Genomic DNA, 22,503 nt, shown 5'->3' with positions numbered 1-22,503 from the left:
ATACATTAGATACTCTATATTATTACGAAGTAATGTATTAAAAAATATTGTATAATATTATAATATGCAAATAGCTAGTACAAGAATTTGAATTTTTGTATTATTTCTGTAAATTATAATGCAATATAATAGGTACCTAGGTACTAACGCTCGGATATTTAATGATTTTTTTAAATCAGTTAAGTTAAAAGTTAATACACACTTTTTGTTAACTTTTTATTAATACTATATTAATATTTTATTATATACCTACTAATGTGGTGTGTTCTGATTATAAAAAATAGCTTATTATGGGGGGGGGGAGGAGTTATGACTTATGAGTAAACTACCCTCAATTACAGTTCTGTTGCTATAGAATTCGTCAGCCCCTATTTTATGAACAGTAATATTATTGGTTAATGGTTATTGGTTCATGACTTCATGTCTTCTTTTCTGACATCCCAGTTTAAAATAAACCGGTTTTGTAGGTTTTTAAAATATTTCTTCTATTGTATAAATTGTAACACACAAATGTATTACATAATTTCAATTATAAAATCTCAGCGTAAATAGACAAAAAACCAACCAATAATAACATGAAAGTAAATGAAATATCAAATAGGTATGACGTATGTGTATAATTGAATAATATATAACATAAAATTTAATTTAATTTTCACAACATTTGTCAAAAAAACACTATATATATGTGCTGGTTAATTTCCAAACTAGTTATAGAAATATTAATATGACATAGTTGTTCGAAATTTTAGTCTAGGTACCCATTATAAAAAATATAAATTGTAATAATAATTATATAATATGTACAATTTAAAGAATAATTTATGTTTTTCTGAGTTCAAAAAAATCCAACAATCATAAATAAATATTTAAAAAAAATGATTCAATAATAATATTTGTAATGAGAACTCGTATTAACATCATCGACGCTTATCGTTTCCGTGCCACATGGTTTTAATTGTATCTATACAACTAATATACGAGTCAATACGCAGTCGAACAAAATATTATAGATAATAATATTTTATTGCGCCGCTATTCAAAGGCGACCGGTTTCGTACGCCGCCGGAAAAATTCAACAAAAATTCATGGTCCAGGTGAGGCTCGAACTCACAACCCCGGCATTGCTCACAACTACTGTCTTATAAGTACCGTGCGCTAACCGATTGCGCCACTGGACCCGCACGGCGTTCCGACCCAAAACAATGTGTTTTGACTGGCATCATATTCCCGATACAACATAGCGGCAACAATTTTATAAGAATAATAACGCAGTTCTAGGTCTACGAATTACTGAGTGATGAGCGCGTTTTCGTATGACGAGTGACGACAGCCATGATAATATTACCATTTACCGACATAGTGATATTGTAGTGAGTACCTCGAATCCAGTGTTGGGCGGTGGATACCCTAATTGCGTTCCAAATACAATATAATATTTATTATACCATACAGTGGGTGGTATTTCGTAAAATAATGACCTTGAACAATAATATTGTTATAAATTATAATATCAATGAATCAACGTAGGTATAGGTTACCTACACGTCAAAACGTAAAAAGAACAAACCGTAATTCAACAAATCGGGATACCTACAAAAAAAGATTTTAATAAGATGCTCATTTTGATAATTACAAATGTATTTTATGTCAAGTTGAATACCTATCTACCTAATTTAATTTTGCTTTCTTTTTATGTTTATTGCAATTTTTATTTTTATGGGCACTTCTTCATACTTAACTTTTTTTATGGGTTTTCACCTAATATTTAATTCAAATTTAAAAGTTGTATTTTAAATATTAACAGTATTTTTTGCATATATATGCAAACGGTTAAAATGTACCTATCTTATAACTTATTTGCATTAATAATTACCAATTTTGTGACAATATTAATCTGAATATTAATCTTATAATAGTAAAGTGAATTAAACATTATCACACTTAAAGGAACTTATAATTTATTAGTACTATAGTAAATATATATATGTATATTACGTTTAATTATTACATATCCTATTTTCTTTGACATAATTGTCAATCCATTCGAATCACGAATATAAAGAACTTGTTAGTTCAGTTAGTTGTTACCAAGGTGGAATCAAAATTAAATCCACCTTGCTTCTCTCTCTCGTTCTTTATATTCGTGATTCAAACGCCTCTTATCGTGCGTGTGATAAATGATAACTAGTGATGTCCATATTGTCCAAGGTGATGACGCCTTTTACACTAATATTATAATTTATAGGTACAGCGGAATATTTTTTTTCTAATTTTTTTTAGATTCTGAGCGGATTGATAAATCCATTGATTTTACAATGATGTGTGTTAAAAACAAAAATCTGTCTATCATCACCTTAAGAGGCAGAAAAAATGTCACCATACCAGTACCTAAACTTATATGTACTTTCACGTGGTACAAAAACCTCAATATATTTTATTGAGATGTGGTTGCATATCAAAAAACGCTCCCGGATCAAGCCAGCCGACAAAATCTCCAAACGCATTTCTCACTTCCAATCCCTCGGCCGCATTGACGTCCAACGTCTCATCGTGATGCATAACTGTTGACGCCGGTGACACCCCACTTAAAACCTCCACAACCATATATGATATAATATATTTTGTTCAGAATTATCGTCAGGTTCCGAAGATGATTGGCGCTTTAACGCCTGCGACAACTATATCCATTTTTCTCAAGAAGTTGATCATACATTCATACTGTTGATATTTTCTGTGTTCGGGCCTAACTGGATGGGATATGTTGTATTTTCTGAGGTCAACTATATATTTATAGCGTTCTGTTATTACGTGTTTAACTGTTAGGTTATATAGGTTAGAACCGCAGGGCGTACACCGAGAAATTCTTCTTATTTTGTTGTAATTCAAAAACCAATAACCGTAAAAAGTTGATACTTTAAATTTTCACTTAATGTTTTTATTAGCATCTTCTATATCAATTATACCATTGTAATTTTAAAATTATATTGACATATTTGAGCTATTTATAAACATTTGAAATGTTCGACTTTGTTGCATTAAATGTCGATAAATACATTTTCACTTGATCAAAATGGTTGAAAATTCAATACAAGGTTCCTCATATTTATTTATATACTTTAATTATAAAATAAGAATTATTTGTAATATATAGTTGTATATATTGTATACTATGTTTCACCTATAATCTAAATGTAATAATATACAACTGGCAATAACATTTGTGTTACCTTATTCCTTTTTGAATATACGTTTTTTGTGTGTTATGAATGTAGGATATCGATATTTTCGTGTCGAGTGTTGTATAAAAATGTACATTTTTTGTATTCATTAAATCGTTTTTATAAGCAATATTATTATATTATTGCCTGTTTTTCGAACAGATAGCAAAAGCGTATTCATTTTAATGAAATATAATATATTTTTTTTAGTATCTTTTATTCAACTTTACATTTTTTGAAAATTTTAAAAATGTAAAACAGCTGTAACCATACTTGTCTATTATAGTGTTATGGCACTACTTCGCGCATCAGTTCACTGCTCCCACTTATTGACCTAAATGAGTCGTAGACTCGTACTCGTTCTCTGTTATTATCAAAGTTAAAATAAAATGCAGTTTTCCCATCATTACCATTTGCTACAGTCGTCGTTGTAAAAATTACTGAGAGTACCTTCAAGTACCTATATAACTATACATTTGTACTATACAAATCAAACGTCAGTTCTTGACTGTGGACCGAAGGACGCACTATTCAATATAATTTGCCGATAAGACTATGGACACAATCAAGTTATGAACAAATAAAAAATAAAAATAAAAAACAAGATGCACAGTGCACACACGTGATATCCCCTAAAATTTTTATAAAAATCCATACACGTCATATTGCAGTTAATGGTGAATTAGTAATTAATAGCACCAGCTTGATCTTTAACTTCAGACATTTTTAATCATTTCTGTTCTCGGACCTAATACTTATCTAAATGTATTCTATATAATACAACATATAAATAGATAAATGATTAAAAGTTGAATTTAAAATATCTGATAAAGAATAATTTTTAGTATGGTAAATTTTCTAAATAGAAATTGGCTTTCGAAAAAATATAATTCCACGAAGAAATTTGATATTCCTCTGATCACAAAATGTGATAATATTATTATTTAATTTTAATAATATTATATTATGTAATAATAATAAAATATTATATATTCCCACAACTCTATAATTGCAATAGCAAAATCAACATTTTTTAAAAACGTTTTAACCGTTGAACAACAGCATATATAAAAAAGAAAATAACCCCAGCTAGTACCAAAAATGTATTATTAATATTATATACTTGATAAATTATATATATTTGTTGGCTATGATAAAAAAACATTTCGTTATTATGCAAAGTTTAACGGATATCACTCAAACTCTGCAACTGACGTGAAAAAACATATCAATTTTCACCACTCAATTTACGAAAAAAAACATGATGTAAGTACTTACTAAAATATTTATTATATATGCATACCTCTATATTACTATGATACCTAGGTAGTTCATACTAATATCACTTAAAATAGGTACTGATTTTATCGTTACCTAACTGCATGTAGATATTGTGATTTCGGTAATTGGTAAACGTAAACATGGATAATATTACAATCGAATGAATAAATATTGTCGTAAACAATAATTTAAACTATTTATATGATTTATTTGTTCGAACAATTTTGAATTAGAATAATGTACCTAATATTTGCATCTAATTTTAAATAATAGTATAGCAGGTATTGCAATACTGTAGGTTTCTACAGAAATCCCCGAACCATCTTATTTGATATTCAAATGTTGGCAAAACGTGCCATTTACGAAGATGTACAGGTCGTCATGACAAGAAAGACTCAAATACTAACTTTCCTAACTCTACTAAAGTACTAAATGTTCATAGAGATGTAACGGTTAAACCCGAAGTAACTTTTTTTTTTTTTTTTTATTAAAAATAAAGTATATGTATATTTACAATCTATGCATAAGTGTATAATGAGTAAGTGTGGTGACAGAGTAAGTAAGTATTATAAGAAAAAAAAATAATAAGAGAAGGAAGGCTCCCAGCAGTGCCACCTGACCAGAAATGAACCCGAAATAACTTAAAGAATAAATCATGTCTTTGTCTTATTTTTAACCAAATTTCATAAACTAAATTCAGTATTGTAGAATTGACCAAAATAGTACAATACATCATAATCCTCCTCTCAAATAAAAAACGGTTGCCAAGTCAGGGATCAGCATGTAAATTTTCTTGATTTTTAATTTTTAGAAATGTATTAACTGCAGATATCACACCCAAGCGGTATAACAATTTGAATCCAGAAAAATGTCTGTGTGAACAGCCCCACAAAAAATCATTTTCATTTTCATTTAGTGATCTCCGAAACCGGAGAGCGGATTTCATTGTTTGTTAGATTCACATTGGTTAGGAAAAGTGCAGTGAAGATTTTCAGAAATTTATCTTTAATAGATAATTCACTACAGAACATTAAAAAAAAATAAAAACAAATTTTATTAGCGTTTTTTGATGTTTTTCAACTTTACAGCTTTGTAGTAAATTAACGTTCGGAGATAAGGTTCTGAAAATCTTCACTGCACTTCTCCTAGCTAATGTGAATCCAACAAGATCCCAAACAACAAAATCCGTTCTCCAGTTTCGGAAATCTACCTTGCTGAATGAATATCTAGCGAAAAATAACTTTTTTTATCCGTAAAAAATTTTTATTCCACATTTAGTATCTACTTAATAATCCCTTTTCAATGAGTTATTAACCAACTTTCTAGCTATCATAGTTTAGGAGAAAAGTTAAGAATAGAAATTTTGGGTCTGTTCACGCCGACGTTTTTGTGGATTCAAGTGGTTATGCCGTTTGGGTGTGATATCAAATCTCTCTCATTAATATTTTATATTAAAGCTAGCTAAATTACCCTCCCACTCGTCATTACTGAGATACAGTTTTATTATTTTCCTATTTAACACAAATTCTTGAACTTTTCAAAATCCAGTCTTTTTTCATTTTAATTACCATACTTACTTGATTAAAAATCAAGAAAGTAAAATACAGATACTGAATATAGTCTGTTATAAAACGTAAAATATGGTATAATATATTTTATTGAACAGTGATGACTGATGTAAACTCCCGCAAAACAATGTTTATATATTATATAGTTTTACAATCATGCAACTACCACTATTATTATTGACACGGGATCATTTATAAATAACTTTGTAAATGTATTTATGTATATAATATTAATTGCCAATTAAAACTCCTTAAAACCGGATGTGATTATTACTTATAAGTTATTAGATTGAAACAAATTGTCGGCTGCTTCAAGAGAGTGAATACAATATAATATTATTACTATAGGTACCTATCAACACTTTTATCAATATAATATTTTATTCTATCACTTATAAATTAATTTGTATTAATTTGTACTTGTTAATTATAATAATTATAAGACTAAACATCATGTTAAGTTCGTTCATAGACAATATATTTTATAGATTTTTATCCTTGATTATACTATTATATTATTATAAATTCAGTCGCGTTTCTGCAGTCATAGTGTTCGGTTGTGCGTTCCGCTACTCTTATCGCAGTTACCGTTATTGTTTTGTATACATCGTTAGCGCGGCTTATTACTAATTATGTCGTCGTCTTCGGGCGGCGACTCTCGTCCGAGCAAATCACCTGCCCCGAACAAGATAAAACCTACGCTGTCTACCAATCGTTCCTCGGATTCCAACTACACTCTCGTCAAGTCTAAAAAAAATGTACGTAAGTCGAATTCTAATTTACTTACACCCACGTCTCCCGACTTTCAACATATTATGGATAACATCACTCCGGTTCTAAATACATCGCCTTCGACCTTCAATTATATGGACTCTGCACCCATTGACAACAATCTGTCGATAGACCCGGTCACTAATGACGGTTTATCTATCGATAATGCTAATGACCCTACATCGTTATCAGTACCTGAAATAAATTCTACACCTGCAACCGCTTCTATACACTCCACTGTTATTTCCAATGATATAACTATGTTGTCTCAATGCTCACAACAGACCTTCCCTTCCGATTATATTGGCCCCGTCATGATACTAGTTGAATGCATTGATCTAAATAAAAACTTGGGGAATTGGCATCCAATAAAGGCAGCAAAATTTTTTTCTACTAATTTCACCGGTATAACCAATATCAAGCCCGCTAGCTCAAAAAAAATTAAAATTAGTTTTGATTCGATTTTGAACGGTAATCTTTGTTTGACCTCCGAGACTTTAAACGAACATGGTTTTACTGCAATTATCCCATCGAACCTTATCTACTCTTTTGGTATAATAAAACTAGATCCAGACGTCTCCGAGGACGATTTTCAGGATGGAGTTCAATCAAGTTCTCCAATTGTAAGCTTCAAACGTATTTCTATTAAAAAAGATGGTAATATCGTAGCTACACGCATCGTTGAACTTAAATTTTTGTCTCCTAAACTACCTCAACACATCTCGATCTACAATATGATTTTTGATGTAAACCCCAGCATCCGTTCTCCGGTACAATGTAATCGTTGTCTTCGTTATGGACACACGCAAAAATTCTGTCGCAGTGATCCAAGATGCAGTCACTGTGGTGGCTCCAAACATTCTATCACAGAATACCCGACCGTCCACGCCACGGACCCCTTATGCCTCTTCTGCAAACTTCCTCATGTTGCCACTGATCGTAGCTGCCAGGAATGGTCTGTTCAAAAGGACATCAAGAGAATCATGGCTATAGAGAATCTCTCTTACAAAGACGCCTTAGATTTTAAGAAAAATAAATATTGTACGTCTGCTTTTAAATACTCTGATATTGTAAATAGCCAGCTTCCAAATTCTAATAATATATATACTGATATCCCTCTTAATGAGGAGAACTTTCCAATTTTAAATGAAAGTCATCATTTTTTTAATTCTAAAAAAAACAAAAGAAAACCCCTTAATATGTCAAATAATAATAGAGTTGTCCTACCCGTTGCTTCATCTTATTCTCCTCCTAATGGCAGTTATTTAAATAATATCTCTAACCAACACAACCCGATAGTGAATAATCTAAACGATCTTTCTTGGGTACATACACTATCCATAAAATTATCCGAAACTTTAATCAACTCCCCCTCCTTATCCTCTCCTTTCTCCTCCTCTTCCCTTCAATCACTAATTGAGTCTTCTCTAACTTCCTTACTAGCTATACCTAATGTTAAACATTTATCCTAAACGCAAGTACCTAGGATATTTAAATACTCTAACATATTATCACTCTAGACTCACTAATATCTATATGCAACTCATATGTCCCTCAACATGAATAATAACTCATTTAGCAACAACTTGACTTTCTTACAGTGGAATGTTAGAAGTCTTTCAGCACGTCTCCCGTCTCTTATGCACCTCCTTCATGCACATAGGTGCTCTATTGCTATACTTTCCGAAACCTGGCTCAATCCCTCCCGCTCTATTAATATACCTTTTTTTAGAATCTACAGATCTGATCGACCCGATGGGTTTGGTGGTGTGGCTGTAGCAATCCATCATTCTCTGAAATCTAGACCAATTCCTATAGATAATATTATTAGGAATAATCTTAATAATTACAAAATGGATATTATAGGCGTTGAGATTGTATCAGATTCTTCTCCCCCCCTAGAGATATGGTCCTGCTATATCCCTAGCAATTCCAACATACCTGCTGTCGTTTGGCAATCTCTGTTTAGCCTGGTTTCTTGTAACTCTATTCTCTGCGGCGATTTTAACTCCTTTCATCCGGCCTGGGGCTCCGATTCTTCGTCTCCCCGTGGAAACATTATTTACAATACTATAGATTCCCTCGGCCTTTGTATACTTAACGATGGCAGTCCTACCCACATTGGACGGCTTAATTCTACGGACTCTGCTATAGATTTATCTTTTTGCTCCCCAAACCTATATTGGAACCTATCCTGGCACACTCTGGGTGAGCCTCATGGTAGTGACCATATACCTATTATAATTTCAGCTACTAACAGTAGTCTCTTAAATTTTTCCCGATCTCACCATCAACCTAATAACATTCTCATTAGTCCCTCACCCTATAACTTCAACAAGGCTAATTGGACTTCTTTTAGACTCAATATCCATGACGCGATCTCCTCGGCTGCTGAGGACTCTGCCTTAATTAATTCTTAATCCAACTTTACAGAAATTATATTAAACGCCGCAAATATGGCTATTCCAGTTAAAAAAAACCAATCCTAAATCGCATACATCCTCCCCCTTGTGGTGGAACCCGTCTTGTTCGGAGGTCGTCAAAACTAGATCCTTACACTTTAAAATTTTTCGTCGTTCTGGCAGTTTATCTGATCTTCTCAAATACCGCAACGTCTGTGCACACACCACTCGTTTTCTGAAAAATGAAAAAAGAAATAGCTGGAAAAAGTTTTGTTCCAATTTAAACCCATCCTGTTCAATTCAATATCTTTGGGCCACAGCTAGAAGATTTAAAAATTGTGTTATTCCCACCATACGCCCTGATAACGATGATTGGTTCGATGCATTTTGCGCTAAAATTGCTCCGAGCTACGCCCCCTCCGAGTTAGAAGCTAGTCCTCCTTACTACCCCCATACGTCACATCCTCACGTTCTTTCTAACAAATTTACAATCTCCGAATTAAAATTTGCTATATTTTCACGGAAATCCATTGCCCCGGGACTCGACAACATTTCGCCCGCACTACTTAAACAACTTCCTGATATTGCATTAGCCTCTCTTCTCGATATATTCAATAATTTGCTTGTCACTCAGCTGTTCCCTACTTCATGGAGTTTCTATAGAGTCATTCCGATACCTAAATCGAATTCAAATACATCTTTCCGTCCTATTGCACTATCCTCCTCACTATGCAAAGTTTTCGAGCATATGCTCAAAACAAGACTTGATTGGTGGCTCGAATCAAATTCCATACTGCCCCCTAATCTTTTCGCGTTTAGGAAAGGCATGGGTACCATAGAATGCCTCTCAACTTTCATTGGTAACATCTATCATTCCTTCAATAATAAAGAATATTTTGTTGCCACTTTCATAGACATACGGGGTGCGTTTGACTCTGTTAATATACATATTCTTGTTGATTATATTATCTCTTTAAATGCTCCTCCGGAATTCGGCAATATATTACTCTCCCTTTTCAATAAAAGGAATCTCGTTTTCTCTTCCTCATTTGGTTCTTCTAGCTCTCGTTCTACATTCACAGGTCTCCCACAAGGAAGTTGCCTCAGTCCCCTTCTTTTTAATATATACATGAGCCTTGTTGCAAAAAATCTCTTAAGATCTGGCCACAACTGCCTTATCTACGCAGATGATATGGTCATCTTTTCTTCTAATAAATCTCTACCTCTCGCCATAGAACGATTAAATGCTGCTCTTCAAGATCTAAAAACCATTTTATCTAATGTGTCTCTGGAAATCGCTCCGGAGAAGTGTAAATCGGTTATCTTTACTCGGCGCAGATATTTCGATCCACATAACATATACCTAGACAATTACCTCATTCCTTTTGCTACAACCGTAACCTATTTAGGCATTACCCTTGACACCAAACTGCGTTGGATTCCTCACATATCTTCACTTTCTCTCTTCACATCCCGTTGGTCAAACTTCCTCAAGACTGTATCTAATACTTGGTGGGGATCCCATCCTTCTAGCTTGCTATCCATTTATCGCTCTATCATACGTTCTAAATTGGACTATGGTTGCTTTCTTTTCGGCTCGGCCGCCTACTCCAACTGGAAAAAAATTAATATGCTCCAATCGTCCTGTCTTAGAACTATAATGGGATATGTTAGGTCTACCCCTGGTCCGGTGATGGAAGTTGAAACCTTCTGTCCTCCTTTTAATATTAGATGCCGATGGCTCGCAGGAAAATTCATCTTAAAATCTTTAGCTCATTCCAACCACATTATATTCGATACCTTCTATTCTCTATATACCACTTGGCGTTATACACCCAAGTCAATGCCGGTCCTATCAATTGCTGCAAACTCTCTCTCCAATTTTCACCAATTTGTCTTAAATTCTGATAAACTTCCACTCTATGAGCAACCTTTTGACTCTCTCCTTTATACCTCTTTAGTCCAAATTGATAATTTTTCTAATTTTTCACACGTTGAACTCAAATCTATGTCTTCCTCTTTTGTTAATAAACTTTTTTCCAATTTCCTCAATCTTAATTACCCTAACTTCACTATCATATACACCGATGGTTCAGTGTCTCCTTTATCAGCCGGCTATGCCTTCTTTATTCCCGAACTTCATATTTCTTTCTCTAACAATCTCCCTCCTTCGTCCTCTTCCTTCACTGCTGAATGTTATGCTATTCTCGAGGCCCTTCTCTTTATCTCTGTTTTAGCCCCTAATAGATATTTAATTGCTTCTGATTCCATGTCCTGCTTACAATCTATTACATCTAATCCATTTAATTCTAAATTATCCCCTCTTGTTTTTCTAATTAAATCATATATATACACTCTCGTGCAGTCCAATCATCATATTCAATTTTTATGGATCCCTAGCCACATCGGCATACATGGGAACGAAACGGCTGACGGGCTCGCTAAAGCTGCATCCTATACTATCCTTCCTCCTCTTGCGCAATTGCCCTGGACCGATTTTTCCCCTTTATTGCGTCGTCATATTATCAGCCTCTGGTCCAATCATTGGAATAACTTGCCTGCTCGCTTTGCCTCTAGGTATAAATCAATTGTCCCCAGTATCATTAAAAAAAAAACTTGGTTCTACAACTTAGACCTACCTAGGTCTATTATTGTTCGTTTTAACCGACTTCGCGTGGGCCACTCACTTCTTCCAGATCATGCATACAAACTTGGCCTAAATGACTCTCCCCTCTGTACACTACACATAACCGAAAGTATCTGTGACATCTCTCATCTACTATTTGACTGTCCGTCATTGTATTCCAAGCGTACATCCTTGATTAATTATATTAAGTTTTTAAACATTCCTCCCACTCTCCCTTCTATACTCAACACCCAATGCGAAACAGCTATAAAAAAAATAATACATTTTTTATTGGAAGCTGGCTTTGTAATTTAAAGTGGTATCTACACACATTATTATTTAATTAGTTATTTTAATTTGTTACTTCTTTCCTTTTAATTATCTTATATTGTCTTACTATATTGTTGTCATAGCTATTATTTGTTTTACTTAGTAATTGTCGAGCTATTATAGTTTCATACTAAAAGCTATTATAATTAAAAAAAAAAAAAAAAAAATTATTATAAATTATAATATTATCAATCTTATAGTTTTGAATTAAAATTTATCATTACATAATAAGATTATAAACAACTGAGAAGAGATTACTGTCACTATAATTATTATTTTAATGATAATAAATGGTCACCGTTAAGCCTTATTCATTAATAAGTGACGACGAACGTTCTTCTTATCATATTTGGTGAAAATATATATTGTTCGTGACTTCCACAAGCGTAAAATAAATACAAATCAGCGGACAAGTATACAAATATATAATATAATATAGACACGACATTATTATCAAATATTACTTTTAAAATGTTAAATTGGATTTATTTTTGATATTTTGTTGACAGAATTCTTTTGCAGTGCTATATCATCATAGGCGTATCATAGCAATATAGAATATAACAATAATTACTAAAACTCTGGTTGGCTGTAATTAATTATTGTCCTATAATATAATATTTTGTATATTATTCAATTTATTTTACAACTACTTCTATAAAATTGTATTAGTGTATACAATTATGAATTATAAAAACATTTTCAATCATAATGTTATTACAAACCTTTTAAGTCTATGAAATAAAATCAATATCTAATAATAATAACTACGCAGAATTTATTTATTTCACTTCTGTCCCTTTTTTTTATTGTATCCATAATAATTTGTATAATGCATAGACTATAATAATATAATACATAATATATGTAAGTGCACAATTTCACTGCAGAATGCATGATACATAAAATATTCAATTTGACCAATGAAAATGAAAATAATAAAAATGAACAACCGCTCTATAACTATTATAACGGAGACCCGTGCCCGCATTCGCATCATTATCATCACCGTCAAAATATCATAATATTTAACTTCACTTTATTATTTATCGCGCGACGAGACCACGGTCGCGCGGATTATACTTTATACTTTATAGTATCGTGTCGTTTACCAGCGACTTCTGCCATACCTACCCATACCCTCCCCTCGAACGCGTTCAATCATTCTCGACCATTTGTTTTTGTTTTTTCTATTGTTCGGCCCCCACTCGCCGTTGCGTTCCTATCCACTCGCCCACCACAGCCGCCGAAACCGACCCGTTGACCTTATACACCCACTACCCACTCCAACGCTCGTGCCGGAGCGAAGATTACTCGACCCTCGTCAAGCGGCGTGGACCGTTTAATGTTATTGGTATACACGCCGGAAGTTTTATTGTTGTATACTCAAACGTGAGTTTTTGCTCTTTCCGGTTTGATTTACCGCACGTATATCGCCTGCGTCGGATAATTGTATGGATCGTGCCACGTATGCATATATGTATATATAATATTATTATCGCATGTCCGCGCGGCGATATTATTGTTTGTCGCGCGCGCGATCGGTTTAGGGTGGAAAATGGCGAAAAAAATGATCGAATCGACGTTTTTCCGCCACTCGTAAAAAACGACACTTGCGGACATCCCCGCGTGTCCGTCCGTCCTCATAGCGACGCGTATATTGTAATAATAATATGGCACCGCCGCCGCGCCGCTGCAGCTATATATTACAATTTATAATATAATACAATACGGAGGTTTTGCGTTGTTGTTAACGGTGAATGTTAACCGAGAAAACAATATTATAATATATTATATAATTTATATGTTTGGTCGCGGCGACGGTCGGGTGGGAACGAAAAATGTGTCACGGTGTTTAATAGCTACCACGGGACCCGCAATAATAATAATAATAATAATATAACAGCTCTGGCGAGCTTATGCGGATACCATACTACACTATATAATTATTATTATATACATATTATATATACCGTTGTCGAGATACGTTCGAAAACAAAATATATACATATATAATATTATTATGCACACATTGTACATGCAGGTGCTGTGTCTGCCGACCGCCTTCGACTCGATATCCAGGACGGCGAGGAGGACGACGCATGCACGGTGATGTGCACAGTTTGTGTAATTTGTGCGGTCGCGTTGTTATTATTGTCATAATGCGTCATTATTAACATTATTAAGATTGCGTGGCGAATTTGTGCGCTGGTTGTGTGCTCATCGACCACTAAATTTATTTTCATCGCCCACGCCGAGATTAGTGTAACGTAGACAATGCACAGGTGTATCATTTTTTCGTTATGTTCAGTTATTTCAGAAATAGGATCGCATCTCAAAATAAAATAAAATAAAATGCCTATCTGTGCATAATTTTTTTAATTAAGTTTAAAAATATAATAAAATACATTCAATTGTTTACAGAAAAATTTCAATCTAAACTTCCGTTTAGTTTTATTGCTTACAAGTTGCGCAACTATATTTTGTTGGTACAAAAGTTTAGATCTTTAAATTTTTGTAGATTTAAAATATTATTATAAGAGCGATAACTATTATACATTATTTATTCATTATATTTATTAGATGATATTATAGGTCCCTATACCCTGCAGGGTCGGACTGGCTAAGGTGCCAGGTGTGCAATCCCCGCGCGCCTGGACTTGTCAAAAATTTGGGCTGCTTGAACAAATATGGGCCGATAAATTAGAAATATTTTAAAATTAGCCCAAAATTAGGGGCTGTTTCCCCGGAGCCAATTTTTATTCTCAGTTACCCCTACCTATATACCTAATGAATAATAATAATTTCTTATGTTTATTAAATATATAAATATAGATAATATATTATTTTACGATACAATAATGAAGAAACGAAATACCAACGGAGCCAAAATGAGTTAACTTTCAGCAATTGCACCCGGGGTGCCGCTAATGGTCGTCTTCCCCTCTCCTGTCCTATTTATTTTTGTTTTCATTTTATCTAATGTCTTTATTGTATTACTATAAATACAGATTGTAATAAAAAAAAAGAACTTTCACTAAATAATATTCCATTTTTTAATAATTTTATATGTAGGTACCTACCTAGAATATATATAAATATAATTATTGTAAGTTTACAATAATATTTTGTAAATGATTTTTATAATATACTAAAAGTAAACTATTTGATATTTCACAAATAACCATTTCATTTTCACAAAAAAAAAAAATATTAGTAAAATTTTATTCACACGCATGATATAAAAATTTTAATAAAAGGAAATTAATATAAAATTGTGTCACATTAGTATGTATTTAATAAAAGTGTCATGTGTAGCGTTTATTGGAATATTTCTTTTAAAATTATGTATGCAATTTATAGTCTTAATAAATATATCATAATTCATAATATTATGATTTTTTTTTGATCTATGGATATGGTAGTGTGGTACAGTGTATTGATACCCTTCCACCTCACCGTAAAAGTAGGCACTGGTTTGTACACACCAACACAATACGTATACAATTTATTATAATGCTTTTTTAAATCTGCTGTAATATAAAATATATATCCGTGTATAGAATATTTATGGTTAGTTTAAAAAATACAAAAAAATACCTTAGTACCAATAAGGCATATATGATATAAAATCGTTATAAATTTCAGAAAAATTGACGTAACTTTTGTGATTTATATTTTATTTTTGTATAAATAATTCTAGTTTTTAAAACATTAATATTATTACATTTATTCTAGTTTATTATATTATACAATATATAATATATTTCTAATATTTGACCAATTTAATACAAAAAAAATAATATTAAAATCTTTGTCATTTATATACAATCATTACAATATATCTATATTTCTGTATGTATAGCGCGTATATCAAGTAATAGACTATAATAACTTTTGAATTTAAACGAAGGAAATATAAAAATAAAATCATAAATGTCATATAAAATTGTGTAATGTAACACAATACCAAAAATAGTGCATTTCAAAACATTAAAAGACATAAAACAATTTGAAGATAAAATTTGTAAAAAAAAAGTACATTTTATAGTGCTGAGCTCTTATTTTGCTTCACTCATCTCGATAAAGCACGGTATTGTATTATTATTATAAATTTGAAAGCAATGATAAATCATCGTATTCGAAAAACGATTCTGAACGAAGCTCAATTCACTATAGTGTTTATTTCGTTTTTCAAATATTAAGTGCTTTTCAAAATGAATTGTAAGTATAGATTTTTGAAATATATAAAATATGGCTGTGAATTGGATATGAGTACATGTATAACCTGTATGATAATATAACATCTTAATACTTAAAACTGAAAATTGTTTCAAATACAATTTAAATAAGTATATTTTTCGAGCATATAAAATCTAAATGCCATATTTCTCTGCACATGATTTATGATTTAAGTTAAATTAAAATTTAATCAATTAAGGACGTACGGTTGTAACTTATTAAAATTTAAAAATGTTTATTATAGACTTGACTACCTATCTGAGGCTTAGTTAAAATTTGTTTTTGTAACCAAGGTTGTAACTTGTGTAAGGTTAAAATTGACGAATAAATACATTTGACATTTAATAAATATTAATGTATTATAATTTATCAGTGTACATAATACGAGTATGGTGTAAAAGTATAGAAGCTTAAAAGATGAACTTAATAAACATAAATAAATACATATTGCAGTCATCCTAATTACAATTAAATTTACTATTTAGTAAGTACTTACCGATTTTCAGTTATAAAATGGTAGGCAGCATTAACATATTATTCAATATTGAAAGATTTTTGGATAAAATTCCATTATTTATCAAATTTTTCAAAATAAATATTGGGATGAAAATAAAAAAATAAAGAATCATTATACAACTTAATATGGCTCCTTCGAAAATACCTAGAGTAGGTGGTAGTTGGAAAAAAGTGAAGGGCACGCATATCACGCGTATCCCCTTACCTCTGCACAACCAGACACTGAAATCTAGTCTATACCACGGTCCTTACAAAACAAAACTTTTGGTCATATCACAGCAAAAATAGATTTATACCATTCTGTGGTTACATCTTATATTCATATAACCTCCTTGCATGACGCGTAAACATTTTTATGCCATGAAATCGTTTTCGTAGAATAATCTGATTGTTTCATAAACCCCAAACCTTAACCTAACCTACACAGTGCATTTACCTTTGCCGTGATTACATGTTTTTATTCTTATTTTATTTTAATATAAAAATTATTATTTATACTGAAATCCATGCAGACGCTTAAAATAAATAAAACCATATCGTTTCTTCCATGAAATATTGTTTCCGTAGAATAGTTACACAGATCCCAGAAAATACCTTTGCTGTGATCGGTGAACGCAGAGGAGTGACAAGAAAAAGTATGTGTGGCTAGTGGCTCGTGCGGGAAGGAAATTTCAGACTTGGGCGAAATGTCGCTCGCGACTGAAATAGCTCACTTCTCTCCCTTGCCACACAATATACTATTATATTAGTACTATTATAATATTATATTATATTACCTGTTTATTTAAATGTAATACCTAACTAATAAATTATGAATACTTCTTATTATTAAGCACACTGTAAAAAATGTAAAAATTTCAATTGAATCAAAGATGGTTATTTACATTTTTACAGACAATATACTAGTTACTTTTATGAATATCAAGTTAATATCTCCACTTAAAATATAAGGATAACATTTGGGATTTCTCTGACAATTTTATTATTTTATTTTACAAAACCGGTGAATTGTGGTACGGTATAGGTACATATGTAACAACTTTTGAGTTTTGATGAAACAAATAACAGTGTTTTCTTTCGAGGAACAGAAATACTATATATCTGTACTATTGTGCATTATCTAAAAGTATTGCGATGCAGTAAACACTAAAAACGCAATGAAATGCGAATTGTCAAAGTTTAGTATCTAAATCTACATACCTACTATGTTGGGATCGACGATGGTCGTTTGGGAGAAAGTATATTTTTCACTTACAAACAACTTTGGATATTGAACCTGAACGTTCAGCCGAACGGAAAGTGTACGACAACGAAAAAGGTCACACGAGGAAGGACGTAGGTACCTATAGGGTTAAGTCTACACATTCTTTATCTATATAAGCAAACACTGTGCTGGTTACATTGCCAATGCTCATGAAGTCATGAATCATGATATTACTATTTTGATTCTATTCTGAAGTCTGAACTAGTGTCATACCCACATAATATATGCTAAGCTGTGCACCAAAGTAATAACTAATGACAAGTGTACCGCAGTAGACAGTAATAATAATCAAATACTTTATGTGTTGGCCTAACATCAAATTATATACTATTATAAGGGTCGTCTGATGGAGATAGTAATCAACAGTAATTTTAATACTCGAAGTGCAGAAAACATTTTTCAAATCATAACAATATTAATTTGTGTACAAAAAAAAAAAAATACACATGACCAAATAAAAGTTCAATACGTAACCTATATTTTTGTTTTATAATGAATGTATTAATATTGATGGAATAATATAATTGTATAGATAATATTATATAAGTAGACATACTTTTTTCACGAACATATTTTACTATACCGAATACAAGCATAATAATATGCAGTTATCCTGCAGCTATGCTTTTTTTTTAATTGACTACAGTCCAAATAAGTTTACCTAATATCCACAGAAACAAAAGTTTACATTATTTTATATTGTTTAAAATATTTATAATATTAATTAACTTTGTCTACATTGCAAATGTATAAATATATGTATGTATATTATTGTTGATTATAACAAGAAGAAATCCATTTTAGTGGCTATAAAATTAATGAAATATTATTCAAACAAAAAACTATAGACGGTTTAACGTTTATATAAACAAAATAATTATTTATTTTAAATTGTATTTTGTAATAAAAATAATTAATTAATCACATTATATTTTTTAATTACTACATAATATACATCATATTTTTTTCTTTATTATTATTTGTGTAAACAATTAATTAAACTATTAAGATTTAAAAGATTAATACAACTGTTTAAAAATACAATATTAGGTAAAGTTTTATTGATAAATATATAACAATTTAATTGGACTGTTGTATTTATTCGTACTGGAAAATAACAAAGCTTTTTTTTAAAAACTCAGTAAGTATTGGGTCGTCATAATATTACTTTTAATAATATTTAAGTATTAAACTTAAAGAAATTTGAATAGTTCTCGACCATACGATAAAAGAACGCTATGAAAATGTTAAAATATCAAAAAAGCTCAACAAAAATTATTTATAAAATCTGTTAGTTCATATGAAAACAATAATCAGCATATTAAGTATGTTTTGATTTTTAGTTAACTTTAAATCGTACATTAAAAACAACATACTAATGGCTAATCTTACAACTTATCTGTATTTGGCATAACAATAACTTTTATTTTATTTTTGTTAATGTATGAATAAAAAATCCTCAATAGTACATTAATACCTACAATTTATTCACGTATTCATAAATCATAAATTGATTTCTATAAAATAATATAATAATATTACAAAAAAAATAAAATCTGAAAGGTACAATTTATTCTATTTTTCTTCTGCAAGTTACTATACGCTGTTATTAATGATTGAATTGTGAATTTTAGTTGTTCCATTTTCTTGGCCAATATAATGGTTTAAAGTCACACATTTGGCATTATTTAGACAGTTATTACGTGAAAACACATAAAAGTAAATTTACGATCACACAATATAAATGTTCAGAGAAAAATCAATTCTATTCAGAGCTAAAATTTACTAGAAAAAAAAACCTATTTTTTTTATGCAGTAAGTACGTACTATATTATAGTTAGGTACCTAATATGATATATATTTTTTTTTTGGAAAATATCATAGACCAAATTGAATAAACGTGTTTACACATTTAAGTATAAGAATAATAAATTACTGCATGAAATGTAAGAGGGGAAATGTAAAAGTTTACACTGTAGTAAAAAATGAACATTGAACATAACACATGCAAATTATAATTTATAAGTTAGAAAAAAATATAATGATACATTTATAATAATACGACCACAAGGTTCCAAGTATATTTTTTTAGATATATTTTTTCATGATTCATACAACCGTAATCTATTATTATAATAAAATAGTAAAATATGATATTATTATAATACAATAGGTACGTTCTTATGCATTTAACGAAATTGAAAATGTGTGTAAACTATGTAAAAATGTTACGGTTTTATAGAAATGTACGCATTTCCGCGTTAATCAAAAATCCCTATTTGTTACATTATTCACGCACATATTTATAATTTAAACTAGGTATATCATTATTATTAATTAAAACGAAACGCATATTGCAGTCAGTATTGCGTCAAGTGTGCCGTGAAATATATATTCAGGACGTCGGATATTTTGCTTTCAAATGTCGTCATCTGTGTTCCAAAAAAAAGAATCTTTCCAATAATTAAAAAATTACGATTTACGGGCTATATTTATGGTATTTTCACTTAACGCAGATAATGGCATTCCAAAGACTGCAAATTGCTTGATATTGTGTAATATGTTTTTAATTAAAAATATTATATTGTACACAGAGTACAGCTGGTAGGTGCACAACGTTTGCCGATAGCAAGTGAAACGAATATAATAATAGAGCTGTAGTGGCATGACTATACGACACAGACTTAACGACCATAAACTGCAGCCGTATTGTTGTATGTGTACGCAAAGGGAATCAATAGAATTTTAGGGGTCGTCGCCTAATTCATCGCCCCGCATACCTGAGGAACTTTTTTCGTGCACCACGGAGGGGTGCTCTACATATAATAATGATGGGAAAAATAAATGATTTTAAAAATAGAAAACAGTAGGCCGTGACTCACATATTGTGACCTCACTTCATATGGTTAGGATAGGTACTTCACCTACGTTATGAAACCTATACACAACACATTATTAATATTATTATTATTATTATTATTTGATGAAGGCACCTATAATATTATAATATTATAGAGAAGCGAATACATGTATACGTGTATCATACACTTAGGTGTTATGCGCAACAACGCGTAATGTACCTATAAAAAGGTTATACGTCGGCATATAAATCTCAGTGTTTGGCAAGTTAGTTATAAAAAGGATATCGTTCCATTCCTCGTTCTTTTTTTTAAAAAAAGGAATTCGTTCCGTTCCTTGTTCCTTAAAAAAAAAAACAATTCATTCCTTTGTACTTCTTTTGGAAAATGAACGAGTTTCTTTTTTAGTTTCAAATAAAATAAAAATTCTTATTTAATCACTTATGTATTTTTTTTTCATATGCATACTTCTTTAATTTTTAATTATAATATATAACTACAAGTAGGTACATATTTTATAATTCTATTTTGAAATTTTCTTCAAAATTAAATTGTTGGCCAACGTATGTCGATTGTCTTAACGTCGATACTCGATAACAATCACTAATTGGCAATATACATTATACACATTAAAAAATATATATCTTAATTTTAATTATATACATAATTATCTGTGTAAATTACTGGAACTAGAAAGGAACGAACAATTTTGTTATTTTTCCTTGAAAAAAAAAACTAGTTCATTTTCTCGTTCTTTTTTTATAAAAAGGAATTCGTTCATCGTGCCGTTCTTTAAAAAGGAATTCGTTCCAAGAATCCGTTCCTTTTGGAACTAGTTCCTTGCAAACACTATATTAAATCTACGTTGACAGTAGAATTTTTCATGTGAAAATTATGTGGTTTCCTCTGTATATCAAGTTAGTTATTATTACTGAGAAGTGAGAACTTATGAGTCATAAACTATGACACTCACAATTTGAATTACAAGTATTTTTTGACTTTTCAGGCTTCTCAAAATAAATAAATTAATAATTAATAATTACATTTGAAAATCAGTTAACTATTATGGGTAATTTATAATTGTTTGTTATAAACTTATTGATAATTTGAGAATTTTTTACGATAAAAAAAACATATTACATTATATTATTAAGCCTCGACATTATTTTAAGTTGATATTATAAAATTATCATTTCAGTATTTTAAATTCTTTGTACACATTTCAGTTCGAAATTTAAATTTAAATAAAATTAAAATTAATCTCAAGTGTTTGATAAACAGCTTGTAGCTGACTTAATTATGATAATTAATATCATGAACTATGAAATTATAATGTTGGTAGAAGTCAAGTCTGCCTTGAAATCAAATTAAATAATACGATATAATATTTTTAAACCGATTTACTTAAGTACTCTTACTACTGA

The 22,503-nt window shown here is 30.8% G+C and overlaps 3 protein-coding genes and 1 non-coding gene across 5 annotated transcripts in view; 2 read left to right on the top strand and 2 right to left on the bottom strand.

Moving 5' to 3' along the window:
* LOC132939950 (uncharacterized) overlaps positions 1-22,503 on the bottom strand; it is a 201,426-nt gene that overhangs the window by 136,215 nt on the left and 42,708 nt on the right. The gene's annotated exons all lie outside the window — the stretch shown is intronic.
* On the bottom strand, positions 1,090-1,181 carry Trnai-uau (transfer RNA isoleucine (anticodon UAU)). The gene is given in 2 exon segments: positions 1,090-1,125; positions 1,144-1,181. It is a non-coding gene; the product is annotated as a tRNA-Ile (tRNA).
* LOC132938184 (uncharacterized) lies at positions 6,703-8,313 on the top strand. Its single transcript, XM_061004884.1, has one exon. It carries the CDS (start codon positions 6,703-6,705, stop codon positions 8,311-8,313), a length of 1,611 nt encoding a protein of 536 aa, XP_060860867.1.
* LOC132939468 (uncharacterized) lies at positions 10,229-12,406 on the top strand. Its single transcript, XM_061006639.1, has one exon. The coding sequence runs from the start codon at positions 10,373-10,375 to the stop codon at positions 12,182-12,184; it is 1,812 nt and encodes a 603-aa protein (XP_060862622.1). The 5' UTR covers positions 10,229-10,372; the 3' UTR covers positions 12,185-12,406.

This window comes from Metopolophium dirhodum, chromosome 2, assembly GCF_019925205.1.
Source record: "Metopolophium dirhodum isolate CAU chromosome 2, ASM1992520v1, whole genome shotgun sequence".
NCBI classification, from domain to species: domain Eukaryota; kingdom Metazoa; phylum Arthropoda; class Insecta; order Hemiptera; family Aphididae; genus Metopolophium; species Metopolophium dirhodum.
This window is presented reverse-complemented; position numbering and strand designations above follow the sequence as displayed.